At 39.7% G+C, this 22,282-nt stretch overlaps 1 protein-coding gene across 10 annotated transcripts in view; it reads right to left on the bottom strand.

Annotated features, from left to right (window-relative positions):
* Positions 1-5,464: 5,464 nt before the first annotated feature.
* Positions 5,465-22,282, bottom strand: part of IKZF1 (IKAROS family zinc finger 1) — a 74,507-nt gene continuing 57,689 nt past the window's right edge. For 6 of the 10 annotated variants that reach the window (XM_048076389.2, XM_066992601.1, XM_048076394.2 and 3 more), the window contains 4 exons: positions 22,078-22,245; positions 20,038-20,163; positions 14,801-14,935; positions 5,465-10,388 (listed from right to left, as the gene is read on the bottom strand). In XM_048076389.2, coding sequence (XP_047932346.1) covers positions 9,682-10,388; positions 14,801-14,935; positions 20,038-20,163; positions 22,078-22,245 — 1,136 coding nt within the window. In that variant the 3' untranslated portion in view covers positions 5,465-9,681. The remainder of the gene's footprint in view (positions 10,389-14,800; positions 14,936-20,037; positions 20,164-22,077; positions 22,246-22,282) is intronic. The other 4 variants (XM_048076395.2, XM_048076392.2, XM_048076396.2 and 1 more) reach the window with 2 other exon arrangements.

Raw genomic sequence — 22,282 nt, 5'->3', positions numbered from 1 at the left:
GTTTCCAGCAAGACTTCTGTTTTCTGCTGTAAAACTAGGCTGCTAAACTAAATCCATCATTTGCTTCCTTTTGTTTGGAGCATATTTTCACTTGGCTATTCCCCTGCTGGTGTTTTGTTTGTTGCTTTATTTGGCCTGAGATAATTGGGAGGCTAAATAGCATGGTTTTGCTTTGTTTTTCCACTTTTTTTTTTTTCCCCTCAGCTTAGAAAAGCATCCCAATTGTTAAATTGGTTAATTGCTACAAATCTCTTTTTTGAGCAGCTCATTATAACTCTTCAGTAAAGTTCATTACATGTCTATAGGACAGCTGAGAAAAGGTCTGAAGTTCCATACATCAGGCAGAGAACCTCTTTTCCACTGTTGTTTTCATCTATGCATCATTTAAAGACATTTGCAAAGCAAATGTTGTCTGACTTCAGCAGTTGATCATGGAAAGGATTATATATGTTTGTATATTTGGGCAAAATATTCTGTAAATGTAGGTAGCATAAGAACTGTCAATGACAGAGAAGTGGAAAGAAAACTGACCACTGTTGGTTAAAAATATATAAATTAACTATTTTGAATTAGACACACATATAGTACAGATATACACACATACTTTGACCTAATTAAAACCTGATTTGGATTCATAAATTTAGGTCCTTTTTACAGCTCTTAAGAGTTTACTGCAAGGGCCTGCGAATACGGATTCCTGAATTTGCTACCCACGGAGAGGAAGCCTAGTTTGTGGCTGGAGAATAAGCAAGTGATAGAAGACCTGGCTGCCAATCCTGATTTTGTCACTAACTCATTGCATGATCTTGCGTAAGGAATTTAGGCTTTCTTTGCCACAATTTCACTTTCAGAAAAGGGGGAAGGATTTAATAGTTTTAGAGTAATGCTTCCTTTTACCAACTTTTCATAAATTTTATCTTGGATTCTGGAAAATATAGCATAAGCTTAAAGATAATAGGATGAAATGGTATTCCTTTTTGCTTCTGAGTCATTAAAGAAAACTCCACTTATTTTAATTCCCCCTTCCAGTAAATTGGGCTAAATACCTCCTTTATTTGAAGCAAAAATTGATATTCTCCAGATCTGTGTGTCTCCAGAGACTGGGATATTAAGAAATATCAATAGCAAATATTTTAAGGTTAACGACAAACTGAAAAGGATTGTTTAAAAGGATTTACACTATCTGACTCTCTGCTTTGTCAGGTATTGCAGAAAAAAAGGAAGTATGAATGTATTGTGAGAACACCTGCATTGGCTGTATGGATTTTTTTTTTTTTTGCAAGGGGAGGTTGAGAAGTTGCTAATATCCAAACAAAAAGTAGTTTTACTTCACAAATTGATTTCACATTTAAGAGTGATGAAGGCAAGAGGCCAACGGTTCCACAGTATAAAAGACGTGCAACTATTAAGAATGGTAGAATCACTTTTTTTTTTTTCGCGAAATGCACTGGTTTGGGCCTTTCTTAATTCTGTGGTAATAACCCTTATGGTAGAGAGTAATTTCTTTCTTCATCACTGCTGAACTTGATGTGTTAATTTTTCCACCTGATCTTCTACCACCCTTCATTTCCCTTCTGGTCTTCCTATCGCTTCTGGTACATTTGTCCCTAACTTCAATGACCAAATTATGATTCAGCCATCGAGAACTGTTATACAAAACTCGAACAGATGCCTACAGTCTCTTTTCTTCTGGCTTGGGCTTTGGAATTTTGTTGAAAATCCTCAATTTTACATTTCTCAGTCTATTGATATGTGTATTTCGTTGTCTTCCTAAAACCACACTAGGTTTTCCTCTGTTTGCTGATCTGTACTCTTTCTGCTGATCAGGATCCAGTCTTTGTTTAAAGGTCAGGTAAATGCAGCATAGTTGTGGCTTAGGGAGAAGCAGAATACTGCAGATGCATGAACTGCAGGGTGTTTTAGTAGGGCGTACTCTGCATCAGCTTGATTATTTTCCCTTATTCATGTTTACTACTCCAGCTACTTCAACAGAATTCTCCTGACAGGTACTATCATAAAATTAGGCGGTTTAAAACTGTTTTGTATCTCAGAGAGCTCACAAATGGCACGGTGAGACAGATGTTTCCAAAGCAGAAGTAATCATTCTAATTTGTACTAATATTTGATGAGTCCAAAAAAAAACCCCACATACATGTGGAAGTGTGTCAAGTGCTTTTGCTACAGACTATGCAAATAAAATACCATACATATATATTATTAGGCTCTGTGTCAGCTTCGTGACTGGATGCAGTGCAAAAATAGAGAGTTAGTTGGTGGTTCGGAGTAGGACTTCTGAGATGGAGAGGTGAATCTCAAATGTGCTGTGCTAAAAAAAAAAGTTATAATTCGCATAACAGCACATCTGTTAGTGCCTGCAAGTATTCACTTTGTCTTTTTCTCCAGCACAGTGGAGAAGGATCCTGTCACCTCTCCCTTGGCTAAGCACAGGAATCTCTGTAAGATGACGGAGGTACTACTGCTACCAGTGAAACAAATCTGCAATGTTTGAATCCATATTTGAACATCCCTGAATTTTAAGAGCTCTTTGGATCTCTAATTTTGATGGTGTACAAAGGCTGCAGTATATAGTCCTCATCAATGCAACAGGAACACTAAAGTAAAAGCTGTGGTCAAATCGACATTACTACAGCCTTTCAAAGAGAGGAAGAGGGGAAAAAATTAAAAAGAAAACCCTCCTTCACTTGTAGTGTATCGTAGGTACATGTTAAGCTGCCCCCCAAATATTTATGTTGTGTTCTGAGTCGTTCTGGCTGCCAGGAGACGAGGAGAGCAGAGGAGCTTGCACATCTGTGACTTTGATCTCCGCTCTTTGCAGTAAGGAGCTTGTGAAGCTGGGGCTGCACCCCAGGCCTGCATCGCGCTCGCCTCCAGTCACGATGAAATTCGGTGCGTGCAAAGAGGGGATGCCAGCTCGGGAGGTTTTACTCTTTGTTCGTGGGGTGGCGTGAAGTTTATGGGCTTTAAAGTGAAAATGGGAGTCCGCTGAAATTAGTCACTAAAATTTTCACTGACTTAAGAGAAATGAGTGTTTTGGCCCTGAAAGCTTCAGTACAGACTTGATGAATCCCCCCTGCCCGCATCATAGTTTCCCTAGAAAATAGCTAAAAGCAACCTCAGGCAGACACTAGGTTCAAAATTAAAATGTAATCTGGTTGAACACTGAGTGGGAAACAAGAAGTGAAAATTGTCAACTGTGCCCAGATCCATTCAGATCACTTCTAGGGACAGTTTTGATACCAAATTATCCTTGTTATGCAAATTTCCTCACCAACCGGCTGGTTCCCAGTTATGCATGGGGAGAAGCGGTGGCCACATCTGCTTCCCGTTTTGCCGTTTCAGAGACGAGCCATCTGTTTGGCCTCATCCCGAACAGCCTGCTCGGTGCTGATTAACTTCCTCACCCTGCCAGCCCTGGGCTCACTGTCTGCTGCAAGGTGTAGATTTTTTATTTTTTTTTTTCACTAACTGCTTATAAACCAGAACCTTCACTTCTCTCCCAAGGGACAGGAAGGCGTTGGTTTGTGTGATTTGCAGCCGCCACCCGCGGCAGAAACAGCGGCAGCTGCCCTCTATCACTCACATGCTTCATACGTGTGGTCGGGACAGATAAAATGGGAATTGTTCTGTGACCTGGGACCTTCTTTAAAGCAGTGAGGCCTTACTTTAAATAAATTAACAACCTGTAATGCTAACGGCTGAATTCAGCCAAACTCTCACCGCAATTACTAGGAATCTCTCCGTTTTGGTGTGAGTGCAATTCCAGCCACGCTCGCTGCAGTCCATTTTTCTCTTGAGATGTGATGAACTCCTGCTCTCTGAGGCCTGGCTTTGTAATTCTCACTGCCATCCACCTCACTTTTGGGGAAAATGCTAAGTTTTTGTCTTTTTTTTTTTTTGGACACCCATCTTCTGGCAGCGGTGGCAGGATGATCTTGGGAACGCGCATGCGCACAGCCTCCAGTGATTTAGTTGAGAATTGTGCATTCAGCAGCCCTGAAATTTTAAAGTCGGAAAAAAAAGATGGGCCAAAAATTAAAACTGGGAAACTCAGATCATGGACCTCTTTTTAAAATGAAGACTCCTGTTGGATTTTACAGGCCAGGTCTCATGGATTTGTGTCTTTCTTGATGCGTTAGGACCACAAGCCGATCTCACGCACACCATTTTCCTTCCAGGCAAGCAGCAGATTGTGTTTCGTGATTGTGGATACTACCTGGTTGGCCCAGAGCAGGGGAGGATGCCCTTGAGCTTTGACCCACAAGGCACAAGGGAACAGATTTTTCAGAAACCAAACACTTTGGTTTTCCAGTCACAACACTTCCAGCTTTCATATGCCTGCTGCTGAAAGTTTGAAGCCTTCAGTGGGAAACCTTCTCTCCTTCATTTTTGACCAGCTCTGCTCAGAAGCTGGCAAAAATGGTGCAATATCTTCAGTCTTTGGGGAAAGTCAGAAGCATTTCTAAGCACTTTTCCCCAAATAGAATATTTAATCATATTTTTTTTTTCCTCCCTGCCCTCCAAAAATTAGGAAATTATTTCATTATCACATCTATGTGCTCCAGGTCTGGCTCTGAGTTCTCATTTTGACATCTATGGGAAAAACTTTGAATGTTTTAGTTTATTTCTTGATTTTAAAGACTGACTAGAAAGCATTGGTGGGCGAGCACATTTTAATACTGTTTTGATGTTTAGATGCTTAAATATAGTTTGGGAAGCCTGGCTGGGGACTCATGGCTGAAAGGCTCACCCCTGCTAGCTCTGTGTTTGGATCTGCGTAATACTTCAACTCGTTGCACCTACAGCAGTTTCTGATGTAATCTAATCAAGCTACAGGAGTAAGAAAAATCTAAGTAAGATGATTGGAAAGAGAATCTCTGAAACATAATAGAAACCTAGTACAGATCTTTAGTGACACAAACTTTCATTTATCTGTGTATGTCTCTACTTAAGTTCAAGGATTTAATAACTTTGATGGGGAATATTACATTTAGCTTATTTCTGTAATGATTATTATTAACAGCCCCTGTTTAATTTGCCAGAGAGCCACCTGCTGAAACAGAAATTTGTAGCTCATTTCATTTACTGAGAACTGGCTGTGGTGGTGAACAAAAGAATCAGGACATCAGAAGCTTCCTTCTTATAGACAAGTAGTACCAGTTTATGATGAAAACCTATCACAGTAATTTGAGGAAAATCTAGATTTTGGGAACCTGTAAAAGAGTTGATTACAATATCATTAGTTTTTTAAAAATCTCATTTTGTTTATAATAATACAGTTTTACAAATGGAAATATTTCTAAAACTTTATAAACTACGCTTCTCCTAAACCAGCCAATGATTCTTGTTTGAATTAAATATGTGATGTGAAATTTACTGTGCTGGAGTCCGAGGGAACCAGAGACACCCACAGAGAAATCACCTTTGTTATGGTAAGTAGTAGAAATAATTCCTCAGTGTTTTATTTTGAATTACCATGGCTCTACATGCAGAAGTAATTGTGTACGGTAATGGCTTAGCCTTGCTGATGGGAGGAAAGGGTAAGGGAGGGCTGGAAGGGAAGAAACCTCCTTAAAATCAAGCGCTCGAAGCAGCTGCCCGAGTTTTCGTGGCCAGGGGCACTGCGGGTAGGCTGTAGCAAGTGTATGGGTTTGATCTTCAGCTGGAAGTGGCCTGGTAGGGCTGCTTTAGGTGGCTTGGAGGTGCAGGGTGGTTGAAACAGCACCACTTTTTTGGCCACAGAGGATGGGTTGGGAGGGCAGCAAGGTCAGCCTCACCGTGAGGCAGGCCGTGGGTGCGGCAGCAGAGGCTGAGGCCGTGCCTGATGCTTTCCCCTTCGAGCATCCCACGGGACCGCGCGTTGCCCATGCATGCAGACGAGCGGTGCGCAACTGCTTCGTCTCCTACCAGGAGAGCAACAGAAATGTCCTGTTTTTTTTTTTTTTTTTTTTTTTTTTAAAACCACTTTCTCTGCTCTTACAAGATACATCTCACTTTGCAGACATAACTTAATAACATTTCCAATTTTTATGAAATTTGCCTTTTTTTTTTTTAAATACAATGTTCTCGAAGAAAAACAAAGTTACAATAGAAAATCACAGAAAAGAAGTGTGTAAATACAACGTTTCTGTTGGAAAAGGCAGTGCCTGGGGAGTGCTGGGAAGCCGTTCTTTTTCACTTTTTTTTCAAACAGGTCTAAACTTAAAGCCATTCACCATGTTTATTTTTTTAGGGTTCATCTAAACCATCTTAGGCTATTGCACCACAGCAAAGGTGAGAAAAGGAAGATTATGCTAAACTAGTTTTCTGAGGGCACAGTTTGTTTAGATGTACACACACAACATCCTACCTTCATGCCTTCCCTGCATGTTCATCAATAAAATTATTGAAACACTTGGTTCTGAACAAATGGAAGGTGATTTTGTGCAAAATCCGAACAAAAAACAACCCCCAAAAGCCCCTTCATGAAAGGGAATGCGGTTTGCTCCTGCCTTTTGACTACGCCCTCTGATACACTGTATCTTAATATTACTTACTTATACCACTGTACTGTTTAATATACAACATCAACATATTCTGTGATAGTATAAATAAGGGAACTCCAGACCCAGGAAACAAACCCACTGTGATTGACAGTGCATCATCATGTGATACAAACCATTTTAGATGTATATATATATATATATACACTTATATATGTATATAAAATATTTATGATACACAAAACTTTTTTTAGGGCATGTGCATGTTGAGAAGAAAAGTGACACAGAAAGTCATACATGTGCGCACACAAATGTTGCAAAGGCAGTGAACCTAGCCAGAAATCATAAATTGTATTTAAAAGCGGAGTCTGAGGCAGTTTTGAACTCAACTGGAACTATGCTTGCTTACGAGGTTGAAGAATGTGGCTTTATTTGTATTGTATTTTTATAAAAACAAAGAAACAAAATCACCTGAGTAAGCTTTTGCCACCCCCATCCCCTATTTTTTAGCTTGGTGCGTCTTAAAATGGAGCATTAAAAAAAGATTATAGCATGAGGTGTATAGAGACCTAAATCTAAGAACAGTGGAAAAGTGGTGGTAGAGTAATAAAAGCAGAATGACTACACAAATCACATTGAAAAGGGGCCAAGAAACTACTTTGTCCGTTCTTCGTCTGAATCAATTGGAAGTTGAGAGGGGTAAGGACAGGTGAATGTATTCCTACCAACTATGAAAAAATGAACCCGCTTAAACTTTATTTAGAGCAACCAAACAAAACTGTAAGCTCCTCCCTTGAAGGTCTCCTCCAGGTCATCCCTATACAAAGTGGTACTGCCTCACTGCCACATACAGGCTGTCCTGAAGCTAAATATGTAACAGACATCGCTGACCAAACCGTAACTGCAGTCCCATAAGGCAACGGAGCTAAAATGGGGGAGCAGGAGGAGCTCAGCTCTGGGTCTGTCACGTGTTGTACCAGTGTCTGGGGGGTCTCTGGCCACTCGGTGTGCTCTGTCCTACCTGGTGTGTGTTAACAATCTGTTTTCACTGATGTAGGTGCATGGAGCAGCCTGTGGACAAGCATGCAAGGCATCTGGTGACAAAGCTACTCACCGTGCACGCCCGCATGCACTTACGGGTTAAAAGCACTGCTGTGCACACACCTTTTATCAAGTAAGTGTCCTGCCAGTGGCATGAAAAGCTAAGACAGGTAAGAGTGTAAAAGCTTCTATTCTGCACAGTTTTATAATTCGCATCAGTATCTTTCCTCTGACTTCCGTGTTGTTGCTCCTGGCTTACACCTGCAAAAGTGAAAGCAGAAGGAACTGGGTGTCTGTACTAGAACTGTGCATTAAATATAACTACGCCTACCAGGCCAAATTGCCCTAGGTACAAGTATTCGTGGTTCCCTCAAATCTCTTTTAAAACACATATCTGTCCTTGCATGCACTAGGGGATGGAGAACATGTAACTGTATTACAAGACCGCTCGCCTTGTTGGGTATATGATCTTGTTTGTTGGAGAATATCCATTTGTTATTCCAAGTGAAAGTATTTATGCATTAAGGTAATTGGGTAGCTTGTTTTTATGAATGCTGCCCAGGAAATGCTGCAGCAACAATGAGAGTTTTTTGTGCAGCTGCAAAGATTTCATTTTAGACCAATATTTCAGGGAGAGGAATGAACTATTTGGAAGAGGAAGTTAAGAAGAAGTTTTTAAAAAATACTTTTTTATATCAGCTGTGTTTGGGGATAAAAAGTATGTGTCATGGAAGTTTTTATTCTAACTGAAGTTACAATATCTGCAGCAGAAGCTGCCATGGAGAAGGCTCTTGGCAGATTTTACTGCACTCTGCAAAGTGCTGCATTCTCTGGTCTCTATTCAGCAAAACACATTTTTTTTTAACCTTAAAATTAGTTCTGCTAAAGTAAAAGTAACTTAAAGTACACAGTAAGTGTTTTGTTGAATAGGAAGCCAAGGTGCTCAGCACCTTTGCAAAGGGACCCACTTTTGAGGGATTGGTCCCTCGTTAAATAGCAAGTATAAGGAAAGAGGGAGAAGGCTACAAATTTTGACTGGCTGGTTTAATTCAGCTCGGTGTTTTACAAGTAATTAAGTGCAACACAAGTAGAGCCACAAAATCTACAAGAGGTCATCTTCTGTGGAAGCAGAGTGGAATTTCTCACAGATAAAATATAGGGATATTTGGGTATTTTCCAGGCAGTGTAAAAAGATCAGAAATGTGCATAAGGAGACTTTCGCCACACATATTTCTAGCTAGTGCTTTTCTCAACTGTACATCATACTTCTCTAAATAACTAAAACTTAAAAGAGAAAGAAAAATTAAATACACTGTAACTTGTTTATGCAGCAAGAGGAGGGGTTTCTTAACGAAAAGTGGGGTTTTATTGGATAGGGAGAGAAAACATTTATTTAAAGAAGAGCCATCAATACTCTTTTCTATACATTAAATGCAATCCGTACTTCACAGAGTATATTACAGGGGTGTTCCTTATATCTGTCACACACCTGCTCGCCTGCCTAGAGACACAAACAAGGCATGCCATGATGTCAATCCCAGAAGCACCCTTGCAGGTGGAAATACTCTATGTCTTACTGCCAAAGTAACCCTGGACCCTCTGGCTGGGTTCCAGTCTCACCCCAGCTGTCTGCGAAGTCATCTGCGATGGGCCCCTACAATCTTTAGTTGAGTTTAAAATCTTTCCAAATGAGTCAAATAATACCAGAAAGTCAAAAAATATGCATCTGGTGGAAGAGCCCTATGCTCAGGGTGTTAAGAGAGCAAGCTAGGCTGTTCCTGTCTGTCACGTTCGCATCCGTGTTGTGCATTCTGCGCGTGGTTAACAGTTTTGGCAAGGGAGGTTTGCAAGAAGCATCGCTTAAGGGAAGGGCTTTCAGCTATCTGACTACAAAAGCTCCTACTTACATTACTAAAGGTTTTTGGTGATCAAATACTTTCAGTAAAAACTTTAATATTCACTTTAGAAAACTGAGTTGCAATGCATGCTACCAAAAGAAAAATCTTTTCTTGTGGGAGAAGATCTCTGGATTTTGGATTTTCTTGTTCCTTTTGCTGTCCAGTAGACTTGTGCTTTGTTGCTGTTGCTCGTGCAGCTCCAGTAATGCAGCTGTTGAGGCTGGATCTGTGCCGGAGGAGTTTTAACTCATGTGGAAACGGTGCTCCCCTCGAGTTATGTGGGAAGAGAATTCATACCTGTCCTGGCTGTGGTAGCCACACATGTTGCACTCGAAAGGATCACGGAACCCGTGGCAGCCCATATGGATTGTGTACATCACATGATCCAAGAAAAGGACTCGACAGTGTTCGCACTTGTAAACTTTCACTTGCTCCCCATTGCTGCTGATCACTTTGAAAGCATCCTGGGAATTGTCAGTACCTGCCCTCAAGACATCATATTGCCTGCTTTCTTCTTTTATGGATATGCCATTTCTTGCATGGGGACCTATGTGATTTGTCAGGTAAATTAAACCACTGCGTTCCTCGTTATTGCTCTCGGTATCTGTTGAGTCTTGGCAGCTGTTGCTGGGAGAGGCATCCCGTTCAGAGGAGACAGATTTGGCTTTGGAAAGCAGCAACAAGTTTTCCACTGCGCTGTCCTGAGCTGTGTGGTTGGAGCGAGCCTGATTGTCCCCGAGAGGTTTGTGGAGCTGATACATGGGGCTGATGACGGGCACCACTTCAGAGCCACCTGGTGGTGTCTGGACGAGGGGGCGCAAGGACTCTGCCCCCAGGTAGCTGATGGCGTTGTTAATGGCCTGGTCTATGACGTGCGTCTGCATTATCTCATTCTCCTTCTCATAGTTGGTGGTGGCATCATATGGAAGATCAGACAGACATTTCTCACCTGCGGTGGAAAACAGTCAGGAGTTAGACAATTCATTCCTACATAATTAAGGAGACGAATACCATGGACTAATCAAACAACAGAAAAGAAAAGAACTGATCAAATCCACATATGAAATGCACCTGTGCTATTCACAGATCTCTAATATAGCTGGTCAGAAAGCTGGTTGGTTGGTGCTCTTTTAACCTGCAAAATAATCTGAGCTCTTTGGAAAACCAAAATGGAAGAAAACAGATTTTAAAAAATAATTCTATGGGGACTTGTGGGAGCTACAGATTGAGTGCTTCATCCTTGTCTTATCCTTTCTAACTGAAATCCCTCATCTGACTTCTGCAGTGAACTGGGGTGTGCCCTTGTGGGTAGTGTACCAGCACAGTTACAGGGAGCCTGGGCTTTATGCTTCAGAGAATGAAGCACATTATCAATTTTTCCCTAAAACATTACATTTTTTTAATTGTAATTACAATGTTTTAGTTTCAAACTTTCAGTTTCTTACAAGTAACCCATATCACTAATGTAGTCATACGTAATTTTTGAAAGAAACCAACAAAAACTTAACTTTCCATATTGCAACCTTCCTCCCACGCATTGTTTTTTAAACAAGCCGTGCATTAGACAGATTATGAGAAGGTCCACGTGCTCCTAGAAATTTTGTGTCAAAAAAGTTATAATCTGCAAGAGCAGGGAAGAACCATGGAATCTATTTTTCCTATCAGGTAGAAAGGTATGCACAGAGCAAGATTCTTACTGCTTGTAACCTTGACTCTGATTTGTGATTTGCGATGCCAAAGCTAAGGGGTACTCTTCATTTTTAAAAATCAGATTGCACTAATATCTCTGGCTGGATCCCCCCATACTGAATGCTGAATATCACTATAGTTTCTCAAAGTATGGTCTGAATTTTTGGGTAGACCTGTGTGGTGCTGGGAGTTGGACTTGGTGATCCTAGTGGGTCCCTTCCAACTCCGGATATTCTGTGATATTCTATGATTCTATGATTGAAAATTTCTGGACAGATGGGACTAAGAAAAACATAGAAGGTAAAAGTTATAAGTGGGAGAAACTATTTAAAGGCACAGACACTGATTTTATGAACCTGAACAGTCTTCTCAAACGGTGTTTGTAAACCATCAACATTATCAGGCCCCTGACAAATCTGCACAGATACAAAGGGGTGAAAAATCCCAATATGTTCCTAGGGACTACCAGTACCACATCACGTACCGTCTGGATAGCCTTCCTAGCTCTGCAGGAAATCTTCGGAAATGCAATGAAAGCCACAAACATCTCCATGTAGTCTGTAGTGCTGTCACTATCTCCTAGTCAACATGACATTTACTTGCAGACCTTAGAAGATTCCCCTGTCCTTTTCCCTGAAGATCCCAATAAATAAATTACACCATAAAACGTATCCTCATTTGCCTAATAAATGCTAATAGGAGCATGGAAAAATTACCAGAAGTTCCCCAAATTAATTTCTCAATGATTTCCCACCCAGTTTCTACTCAAATTGAATATTCAAGGCCAGTAAAGAGCAAGACCACAGCCTAGAAAACTTCTGGCATGACCTATTGCAATGACAGGCCTCACGCATAGAAAGTCCTACTGTCTGCTTTTCCCACAAGGTGCAGTTCCATACTAGTCTGTCCATGCTCTGCAAACAGAGAAAAAAACACTCCTGGCACTGCGTAAGTTTCTATAAGGGATGCAGAGTATGGGCACTTTCTAACTATGCTGCACAAGCTTCCTCTTGTTTCCTTTCCCTATCATTCTGCCAATTTGAGCACCCCACTACTGTGGTGCATATATATTTTTTTCAGATTTAGTCATTCTAATGCTATAGTTTTCAGGCAGAGTTTGAGGCTCAAGATTCACAACAGGAGTTGTGAAAGACTCTTGATTGATATACAGAAAAACTCTCCTATTATGAACATATACCCGTGACTCATGGGGGAAAAAATGAGGTCAAGATCATTTGTATTCAATTTATAATGTATATCACTGAAAAATTGGACTGGTTTTCATTATACACAAAATTTTTGGCATCTGGAAATCATAATTTTAATAGCTGTTTCTTGGGCAGTATTTGCTTTATGTAGCATGACTAGCTGGTACTTGGACTGAAAGGATCAAGTGCTCATAAGGAAAATTTGTTTCCACACAGAACTGTCTGAAAATACACAAAGTTGAGGTAGGCAGGTATCATTTCTACATCTGGGCAAAGCCGATAATACTTGCACTCGTTAAAAATAATAGCTCATTTCTGTGGTTATTAGAGCATAAGTAAATTAAACTACTAATGGTTTGATGCACTTCAAGCTTTGCACCATTCAGAGTTCTGCAGCAAGTACTTAAATAGTAACACAAACGCACTCAGCACATGTGGACCTTTCCCTTTTTTATTTTTTTACCACTCAGTTTTCTTTGCTGCCTATTGTTTTAACGTGATAAACGTGTCAATCTCACCTGTCGTTCCCACCCTCTAGTTTGGAAGGCCCAGTTCTGTTTTCAGGTCTGGGAGCTATTCCAGTTTGGAATACATAGAGGGCTTCGTGAACACTTGCTGTCCAAGAATTTTACAGGTAACTGGCTTAATTTGGTGAACAATCTCCCTTTGGAAAGGTGATGGATTTAGCTGTGAGAACAACGAGGGAAGCAGCAGACAATCATTCTCTTATGCAAAGGATGCCATTTGCTCCTTCTCCCTGTAATTCAGCATGGGGATTGGGATGACATGGTAATCTACGGGAACAATAAATATGTTTTATTACCCAAAGGTTTCCTGACCAGCTGCCCCGACCTTGTGTTAATCGGGAATTTACCTATTACATGAGGCAGCAGGTGAGGATGGGAAAGGAAAGGATTTGGGGGCATTTCCCAGCCAGAAAAGTTTATACTTTTGAAGGTTATAAATTTTCCATAAATATCTCCTGTCAGTACGCTGTCTTCCTATATTGCACCCTGAATAACTAACTGACAGAAAACTCTGCTCTCTTAAGACTCATAGTTAAACTGGCTGCCTTTACTGTTTCTCAGGGTGAAGAGAAAAAAATGAGAATGAAAAAGCTTGTCCACACCCAAAGTTATATTGCATGTAAGACGCTTGCAAATACCTTTTAGATTTTAACCCTTCTGGTCTTCCTGGAGCTTTCATAGAATTAATGTATTTGCCTAATACAGTCAGTTTCTGGGGAGTCTAAAGGAATCTGGTTTGCCTCATGTGGTGGCTATATTTTTTGGTAATTACCTCTGCTACAAATTTTGTCCTTCATTTTGAGAGCGTAAGCATTTCTTATCCTTGACCACCTCCTGCAATTTTTGCTTTGGGACTTGAACACAATCTTGGACTTCAACTGCAAACTTTTGTTCCAGCTGTAGCTGAGATTCTCCTTCCCTTGTCTCAAAAATATTAATTTTCTGTTCATCTTTGTGTCCTCATTGAAGAATGTTTATTTGGAATTTCTGTCCCATAAGCTGGTCTAGTTTTGCCTTGACTTTTGACTGAAGACCTTTATAATGTGTGTTTTTCTAAAGACTTCAATTTTCTCTGTCTCCTATACAACAATATTAAAAATGAATGTACAGAGCATTATAAAAGAATCTGAGTAGATATGAGTATATGCTGTCATCAAATTTCCCGTGTTATTACTCATTTAAGACTAATTCAACATAGCTTGTAAAATATTGTCTGTGTCTGACTGCTACAGAACTGATCTAACCATTATTTAGCACAAGGCTTAACAAGCAGAACAAAATAGGTGTAGCCTCCATTTTTTTCATTGTTAAGACAAAAAATATGTCTACTAGGTGCAAACAGCTATGATTTTTTTGGACTATTCTTAGAATTTACCCAAAGATATTTTCATTTATATATTATTCTCAGAACTATGTACATTTATTTCCACAATCATTTTGGGCTGTAGAAGTATACAGACTTTGTGAAGGAGTGAAGAGCATTATCCAGGCTATGCTCAACTATTCATGAATGTGTTCACATATACCAGCATGCCCAGATTTGGATCTCATCTAACAAGATACTAAAATAATCCTGAAAATGTGGTCAAATACTTTCCCAACAGAAGACATTCCTAAAGCTGTTTTCAGGTTCTTAGGGCAACCTCAGGAACCTGTGTAGATCTTGTAAAGATCTGGTTCATAAGCATTAGAAAAAGACAGAAAGACTTAAAATAGATCTCCAAATGTGGAAAATCAAACCTGCAGAAACATATAGTGGAGAAGCTTGTCTGGCTTTTTCTTCCCCAACACATTGCTGTATTTGCTTCTATAGAGGTAAATATTGCTAATTTAGTTAAACAAATAAAATCATAAAGCAAAAGTAAAAATCCTGTGAGTTTTGTTGGGGGTTTTGTTTTGTTTCATTTTTTAGGAGACAGCAAACGTTTAACTCTTACCAACAAATTTCTGAGGCATAGAGCTCTTACGTTTGGCGACGTTACTTGCTAGTCTATCCAGCACGAGGGATCTTTCTGACCCTATCTTGCACAGGTCTTCAGCCATTTCACTCTGGTTAGTTTCCTCTTTTATGACTGAAATCAAATGACATCAGAAGGGTTAGGCACGCTTGTTCCATGTTAATGGAACCATTGTCTTCAGGTTAGAGTTTCTTAGCTAATGTCTTCCAGCTCTCAACCAGTTCGAACACGGAGCTCACCACTACAGACACAGGTCAATTCTGACTGTAACAAAGTCCCTTACGCTGATTAATCTCTATATACATGTTCATGTTTCCCTCGCTCAGGATACAGAAATGAGACTGCAACTGCAAGGCATCTGCCTGTATGTAGCACAATCACTCTGCCCTTGATGTACAGACACCCTGCACTGCCATGAATAAACGAGGCTCTGACGTTATACTGGACGTGAAGCAGCTCATCTTTTCACCCTCCCACTGTCACCCCCAGCTCTCGCAGTGGAACAGCCTACGTGATTACCACTTCTTTAGCAGGAACAATGGACAAACCTCTCAGCTCCAATAGCGGAAAATGTAGTTGCAAGTTACATCACCACACCCCCTACCTTTTCCCCTGCCTTTTTTTTTTTTTTCCCCCTAGTAAATATTGCCATATTTTCTCAATGCAATTTTTGACTTTAAATCACAATGTCAGCTAAATTGCTAAAGTCACATCTATAGTGGAGCGCTGATTTGTGATACTCAAACCTGTTTTATAACTTCCTGCAGCTGCTAAGACATTGTAGAATTAGAAAGGAACTTGGCTGTGAGGCTCTAGAGCAGGGAGACTATTTCACTTTCATTACATTTCACTTCAGTATTTTCCTGCAGAAACAGAAGGGATATATGAAAATGAACCTGCAAAACAATGACTAAAAAATACATGGAAAGGTGTTTCTGATTTCCAGCAAATAATGAAAAGGTAATATGCTGTGAGATCACAACACTTTTTTTTTTTTTCTTTTCAGAGAAAGGCAGGAAAGCAGTTAATTTTATGTTTACCTGCTACTAGGATATTTATATTATTCCTGAACTTGTGAGTTACTATAAAAGGGAGAAGCAAAACATGCTTTTTAGACTTAGATTCGGCACACTACTTCAATTAGGTGAGGCACTCTGCTACATTTTGCCTTCTGTGCTTGCTGAGAATTTATTATGGATTTATTCCATTTAGCTGTGAGAAAGGTTCCCAGAACCATTATTCTGGTACCTGTCTGTTTCCTAGTAGTTGGGAAAATGCAGGTACTGTGCAATATTATTTTGATGATATAGAACTGCCATAAAAGCAAAAATTGTAGAAGTTTCATTGCTCCTGAAAGGTGTGAACATCAGGCCCTGGTGGATAACTGGAAAGAGCAGGAGAAGTGCCCCAGACAGCAATGGCTCGCATTAGCAAGCAGAAGAGCACATGGCTAGCTTTTGATTCACTGCTGCAGTGACAGGGAGTCAGATAATGATGCCCCAGCTCATGACGATGCAAAAGCCTGTGACTGACACAAGATGTGAATTAACAGCATTTGGTCATGAGGGTGCAGGATATTAAAAGACATTGATGCTATCTCATCACCACCGAATAAGCATGTGCTAGCATCTTGTACTGGCTAAGGCTTCCAGTTAGTAGTTAGGAAGAGACTTCCCAAGAACAGTTAAAGCAGATAGTTTAGCAGTGAAACAGGAGATTGGATTTCTAGTTATAAAAGTGAAAGGATTGAGAAATATCTGTTTAGGATGTTACAACAGTTCATTTCTCAGTTCAAAAGAGGGTAAATTATATCTTCAACTTCATTCAAACTTTCAATATTACAACTTTTAAAACTGTTTATATATACAGGTATAAACTTGGACAAGTTAAATCAAATACTAATTTGCAGCCTTTGCAACTGACCCTTCTGACATTTGCAACCAACCTGTTAACTTTCTGTAATTCTTTGTTTATGAACTGAAAAAACAAAAGTTGTCTTTCCAAGTGAAAATCCACAGGTGAATCAAGAGCTGTAATTGACCCTTTTTAAGCTTCATAAACTATTTTTCTCTGTTATATATGGTTTGCCAGCTGTATCCCAGGCTGCATCAAAAGAAGCATGGCCAGCATGTCGAGAGATGTGATTCTCCCCCTCTACTCCACTCTCCTAAGACCCCACCTGGAGCACTGCTTTCAGCTCTGGGGGCCCCAGCTCAAGAAGGACATGGACCTGTTGGAGTGCGTACAGAGGAGGGCCACAAAGATGATCAGAGAGCTGGAGCACCTCTCCTATGGAGACAGGCTGAGGGAGTTGGGGTTGTTAAGCCTGGAGAAGAAAAGGCGCAGAGGGGAAACCTTAGGTACTGGAAGCCCTCTCTAAAGGGGGCCTACAGGAAAGCTGGGGAGGGACTCTTTGTCAGGGAGTGGAAGGACAGGACAAGGGAGAATGGCTTTAAACTAAAAGAGGGGAGATTTAGATTGAATATTCAGAAGAAATTCTTTACGCAAAGGGTAGTGGGGCACTGGCACAGGTTGCCCAGAGAAGCTGTGGATGCCCCATCCCCAGAAGCGCTCAAGGCCAGGCTGGATGGGGCTTTGGGCAACCTGGTCTGGTGGGAGGTGTCCCTGCCTGTGGCAAGGGGGTTGGAACTGGGTGGTTTTTAAGGTCCCTTCCAACCCAAACCTTTCTGTGATTCTATGATTTTACATAGGCCTGACAGGACTTCACACACTTCCACTCAACTCAAATGCAAAACTCCAATGAACATCTCTAAGAGAAGAGTGTCACATGGACACTGATAATCTACTCCTCTAAAGTAAGAATTTTTCCATTAAATTCAACAGGTTCCTAATTTCATGCTGAATCTCCTTCTCTTAAAGAAAACAGTCAAAAAATAAAATATAAATACAATCTCTTGTTTCCCTTCTTACTCTCATTTGCTGGATCTTTCCCTTGTATAAGTACTTTTCCAATTACATTTGTTAGATTTACAAGCTGGCGGAAAACTTTTACCAGTTTAGTTCCTTTCAACTGATTTATTTTTTTAATGTATTCTGCATGAGGTATTTTTAAAATGCTGTAAGAAGTCAACCCGCTGTAGCAGAATGTCAAATCAGATGCCCTAGAAAATATTTGTACCAACTTTTTTGAGTCTGGAAAAAGAAGGGCCTTCATAGCTCCATATCACACCCTGACATATTGTAAGAACAGTGGCAGTATAATTACTTCATTTTCTAGATATAAGAAAGAATATAAGAAAAAATCCAGGAGGACGCTCACTCATTCTGAACTGTTTCATTGCACATTTTCATCTTTGAGTTTATATGGGAAATAATGTAAGCATTGCAAAATGGTATGTATACCCAGAGCTACCCTGTCTGCAGTGAAACAGAAAAGATTGTTTATAATGCAATATACTGGGAAAAAAAAGTGTGGGAAAGATTTATTTTTAGAAAAATAAAGGATTGATTTATTAACTGCGTACTAATATTTTAAATTTTATTTTTAAGAGTGAAATCTTGGGCAGAATACAAGGGCTAAAACCAGAAGTTAATCCTGTATTTTTTTCTTAAATTGCAAAAGCACTCCTATTATATCCAATGTGGATTTATGTGGTGTTTTCAATATATGCTAGGAAGGTAATTCTTCCAAAGCATTCATCAATATCCCAGGTTTTCATCCCAATCAGGTATTAGACATTCAATCCTAAGTTACTGTAAACTCTTTTCTGTCATGATATGCTATAAACAAAGTTCTATCTATCTCTTAAACTATAATATTTCTAATTATAGTTTCTGATTCCTGACATCAATTTCATATGGGCATTTCTGCTTACTAATTAAGTCTTTAGAAGTAGTTCAGCTACTAATTCATGCCAATTTTCATGTGTTGCATGCAGGCATTTCAAATCCAATGCCAGACACTTGAAAAGTTGAATTCCAAGACAGACTGTTTGCTTCTAAATCCGATCACCTCTTTGAGGAATAAGTATTGCTGCCTACTGTATATTACTTTGAGCTTTTCTATTTATATTTTCTCCATCCCCTCAATAAAATTAGAAGGGGCACTGCTCTCACACACTGTCTGCCAGACAGTTGCCAGTCACATTATGCCAGTTACCATTATGTGCATATACTTTACATTATTTGATGGCATGTAAAAACATATTCAGGTTCTGTCCAGGTATAATATATTAAATGAGGCATCATTGAAAACAGGTCAGAGAGAACCTTCCACTTTGTCATTTGACAAACTGAATAATATATACTGACAGGATCAAAAGGTGTGCAAGAAACGTAACTTACTCAATGAGCTATAACCTGAAGCTCAGATGTTAGATCTTATAATTAGCTAAAATTATGTGTGGGTACTTTCTGCAAACAATCCCATACAGATCCTTATGATCTTCGTTAAAAAAAGATCTAACCCCCAACATCTGCTTGCTTGCTGTATTTCTGGGCATAGTTTTAGATTCTATATTCTCCAAGAGATGGCCTTTACATTCTACATAAGACCAGTTTCTCAAAGAAGAGCAACAGTTCCTATTAAAGCTGGTGGGACATGGGAAGATGTTACTGTAGGCTGTCAACAAATTGTTACCATTTCTGGACTTAGTAAGATTGGCTAAGTTAAATCCCTCTGACTTCCTGTCCTCTTGTTTGGAAGACTGAAATGAAAGACAGATAGCTCATTCTTGCCACATGCATTGGTCCCAGTCATCAAGAGAGCCCATTAAGCTGTGCCTGGGAATGGCAGGAGATAAGAATTGCTGCAGGTGATCCTCCAGCCCTACCTAAACCACTGATATTAACTCATTATTAAGAACACACCCACAGATGTACTGTGATATAGGACTCCAAGCAAAAGGAAGAATTGTTGAGATGATGTAGTTATATTTTGGTCTTGAGATGGTGAACTGGAATGTTCTAGGTCTTGCAAACGTCTTAATACGTATCTGACTTTCACTTTGGCTTTTTTTTTTTTTTTTTTTTTTTTAGTTCTGAGCTAAACAAAATGAGACAAAAGCCAAATATTTATCAAATATTGAATAAGTCCAGATGCAATATTATAAATATGGTGGTGTGTGGGTGTATGTGTAACATTCTGCCTCTCCGACAAGAAAAGATGCCACAAACGGTACTACTGTTCCTTTTAAATTCCTTTTTCTGAGTATGTGACGGTACACTGTTAACCCACAAATGGATGCTTTTATTACCTGAATAAAGGTTGCTTGAGATACTCATGGTTTGAAGGTAGTTATGACAGCGTTCTTTATGTTCTTCCAAAGAGCTGCGCTGCTTATAGCTGCGTCCACAGTATCCACATTTATGGGGTTTGCCAACTGGAGAAAATAAAATTAATTGAAAAGTTCAGAAGAGGTATTCAACGCATGTTAATAATGGTAAAAACAAAAACAAAAACCAAAAAAAAAGAGACCCATGAGGTGAACTGAAGAAAGATTTTGTCTATTTTTATAAAATAATGGAAAACTAATTGTTTAACTTTGCATCAACAAGCCAATTCTGTGGGTGCTGCAAGCTTATTTCAGATGATTCACATCAGATAAGGACTGTAACACTAAATCTTCAAAAATGACATCTATACAAGCTAGAAACTGAGACACCTTCAAAGATCTGAACAAAGTTACCCTAAAACCTAGCTCCCACGGAGACTGTGAACAAGGAAGACCTGTTCATAGGTCTGTTTTTGCACCTGCCCATGACTGGATATCAATTCTGCTGTAACAAGAATCAGCTCAAATATTTTAGGACAATGGTAGATTGGTAGATTTCACATGTTTTCTTGCTCTCTGCTTCTCGAAATTCAAGACAAAGGACATGACAAAAATTGTTGTTTTACACCAATGCAGATCTAGGCAGTTCCAGGAATTTCACAATGATAGTTGGGTTTCATGGACTTCTGGACCTGAATTTTCTGTCTTAGTGTGAAAAGACTGTCACCTCATAAGTGATTTCACAATTTTAGATGGTTACACAGCTAAACTTTTGAATTTTATTTACAAATTCCCAGGTGAAAATCAGACTCAGGCATCCAACTCGTTTTATAATGTATTTGTGTCAATTTGCTAATTACAGGAACCAATCAAAATCTATATTTTATGCATTGTCTTTTAGCTATGGAATCCTAAGCATTTGCTGAAAGCGTTGTGTAGTTTCACGTATGTATGAAAAATCATGGTTTAAATTCCACATCCACTAAAATCAGTAAGGGGGAGAGAGGCAAAATAGAATTTTAAACATGAAATTATTTTGGATATGTGGGACCAACCCTAGGGTTCTTATCATTTAATATGTGTTAGACGAATTTCCTTAGTTCTTTACAACACAAAAATGCTCATTTGAGAGCCTCCTTCCACTACTCAAAGCAACTGTCCCAAAGTCACCTTTCACAAGTAAAGTTACCAGTATCAGTTCCAGCAATTTGTCTTGGAGGTGTCCTATCCAATTTATATTTCCAGCTTAGCTTGTGAAACTTGGTGAGACTACACTCTGCTTTTTAAGGTATGTTATAAAGTTGCTAAATTGTTTTTTCTTCACAGAAGGAATGTGAGTAGGGCTTTCGTAAAACAATGAGAGGTCAATGGCATTGGAAATATGCAACTATTCAAAAATATTCATTCATATCTCTATATTACTGTTGAGGGAAAACGCAGAAAACCTCTAGCAGAATCCTCATTTTTGGAAGATTCTTATCTTTCTCTCTCCCTCCCTCTCACTCCTCCCCCCCTTTTCTCTTTCAATGTACTTGTAATAACCAGATGCAACAAATAACTGCTGTTAAATGCTGTAGGTGGTATTCATGCCTTACACTGAGAATGACTACCAGACTGAAGGTTTTTGAGATTTCATGACTTAAAACCTACTGTGTGTACACCCTGTGTTATCTCTGTATGCAGATAAATGACATCTAAGCCCTAAAGCATTCAAAGCTTTAATTCATGTTGGTAGTTCCATGAAATGAATTACTCACACAAGACTTGTAAGATGAAACCCTAATACAGAAACTTCTAATTGACCAAGAAGTATGGGAAAAAGATCAGCTCAGCTGAAGGATCATGAGTGCAAGCAGAGATTAGTCATTTCTTTGCTGCTAAAATACTGCAGCCAGCTCACAGCTTGGTTAACACTGCCATGAGACTACTTGCCTTCCCAGGGCGAGAAGACCTCTCAGACTTGGTGGCCATCAAACCCCCCATCTCCTCGGTGTCCCAAGGCAGCCCCGCACCTTCACTTACCCGAGTGAGTCCTCAGGTGGCCTGTGAGGGCATCCCTGCGTCGGCAGGCATAGTTACACAAGTGACATTTGAAGGGCTTTTCGCCCGAGTGCAACTTTATGTGGCGCAGAAGGTTGCCTTTCTGGGTAAAAGAGGCCCCGCACTGATTGCACTGGAAAGGGCGTTCTCCTAAGGGGAGAAGGAGAAAATATGTGAGAACAAAAAA

Source organism: Anser cygnoides, chromosome 2 (assembly GCF_040182565.1).
Source record: "Anser cygnoides isolate HZ-2024a breed goose chromosome 2, Taihu_goose_T2T_genome, whole genome shotgun sequence".
NCBI lineage: Eukaryota > Metazoa > Chordata > Aves > Anseriformes > Anatidae > Anser > Anser cygnoides.
This window is presented reverse-complemented; position numbering and strand designations above follow the sequence as displayed.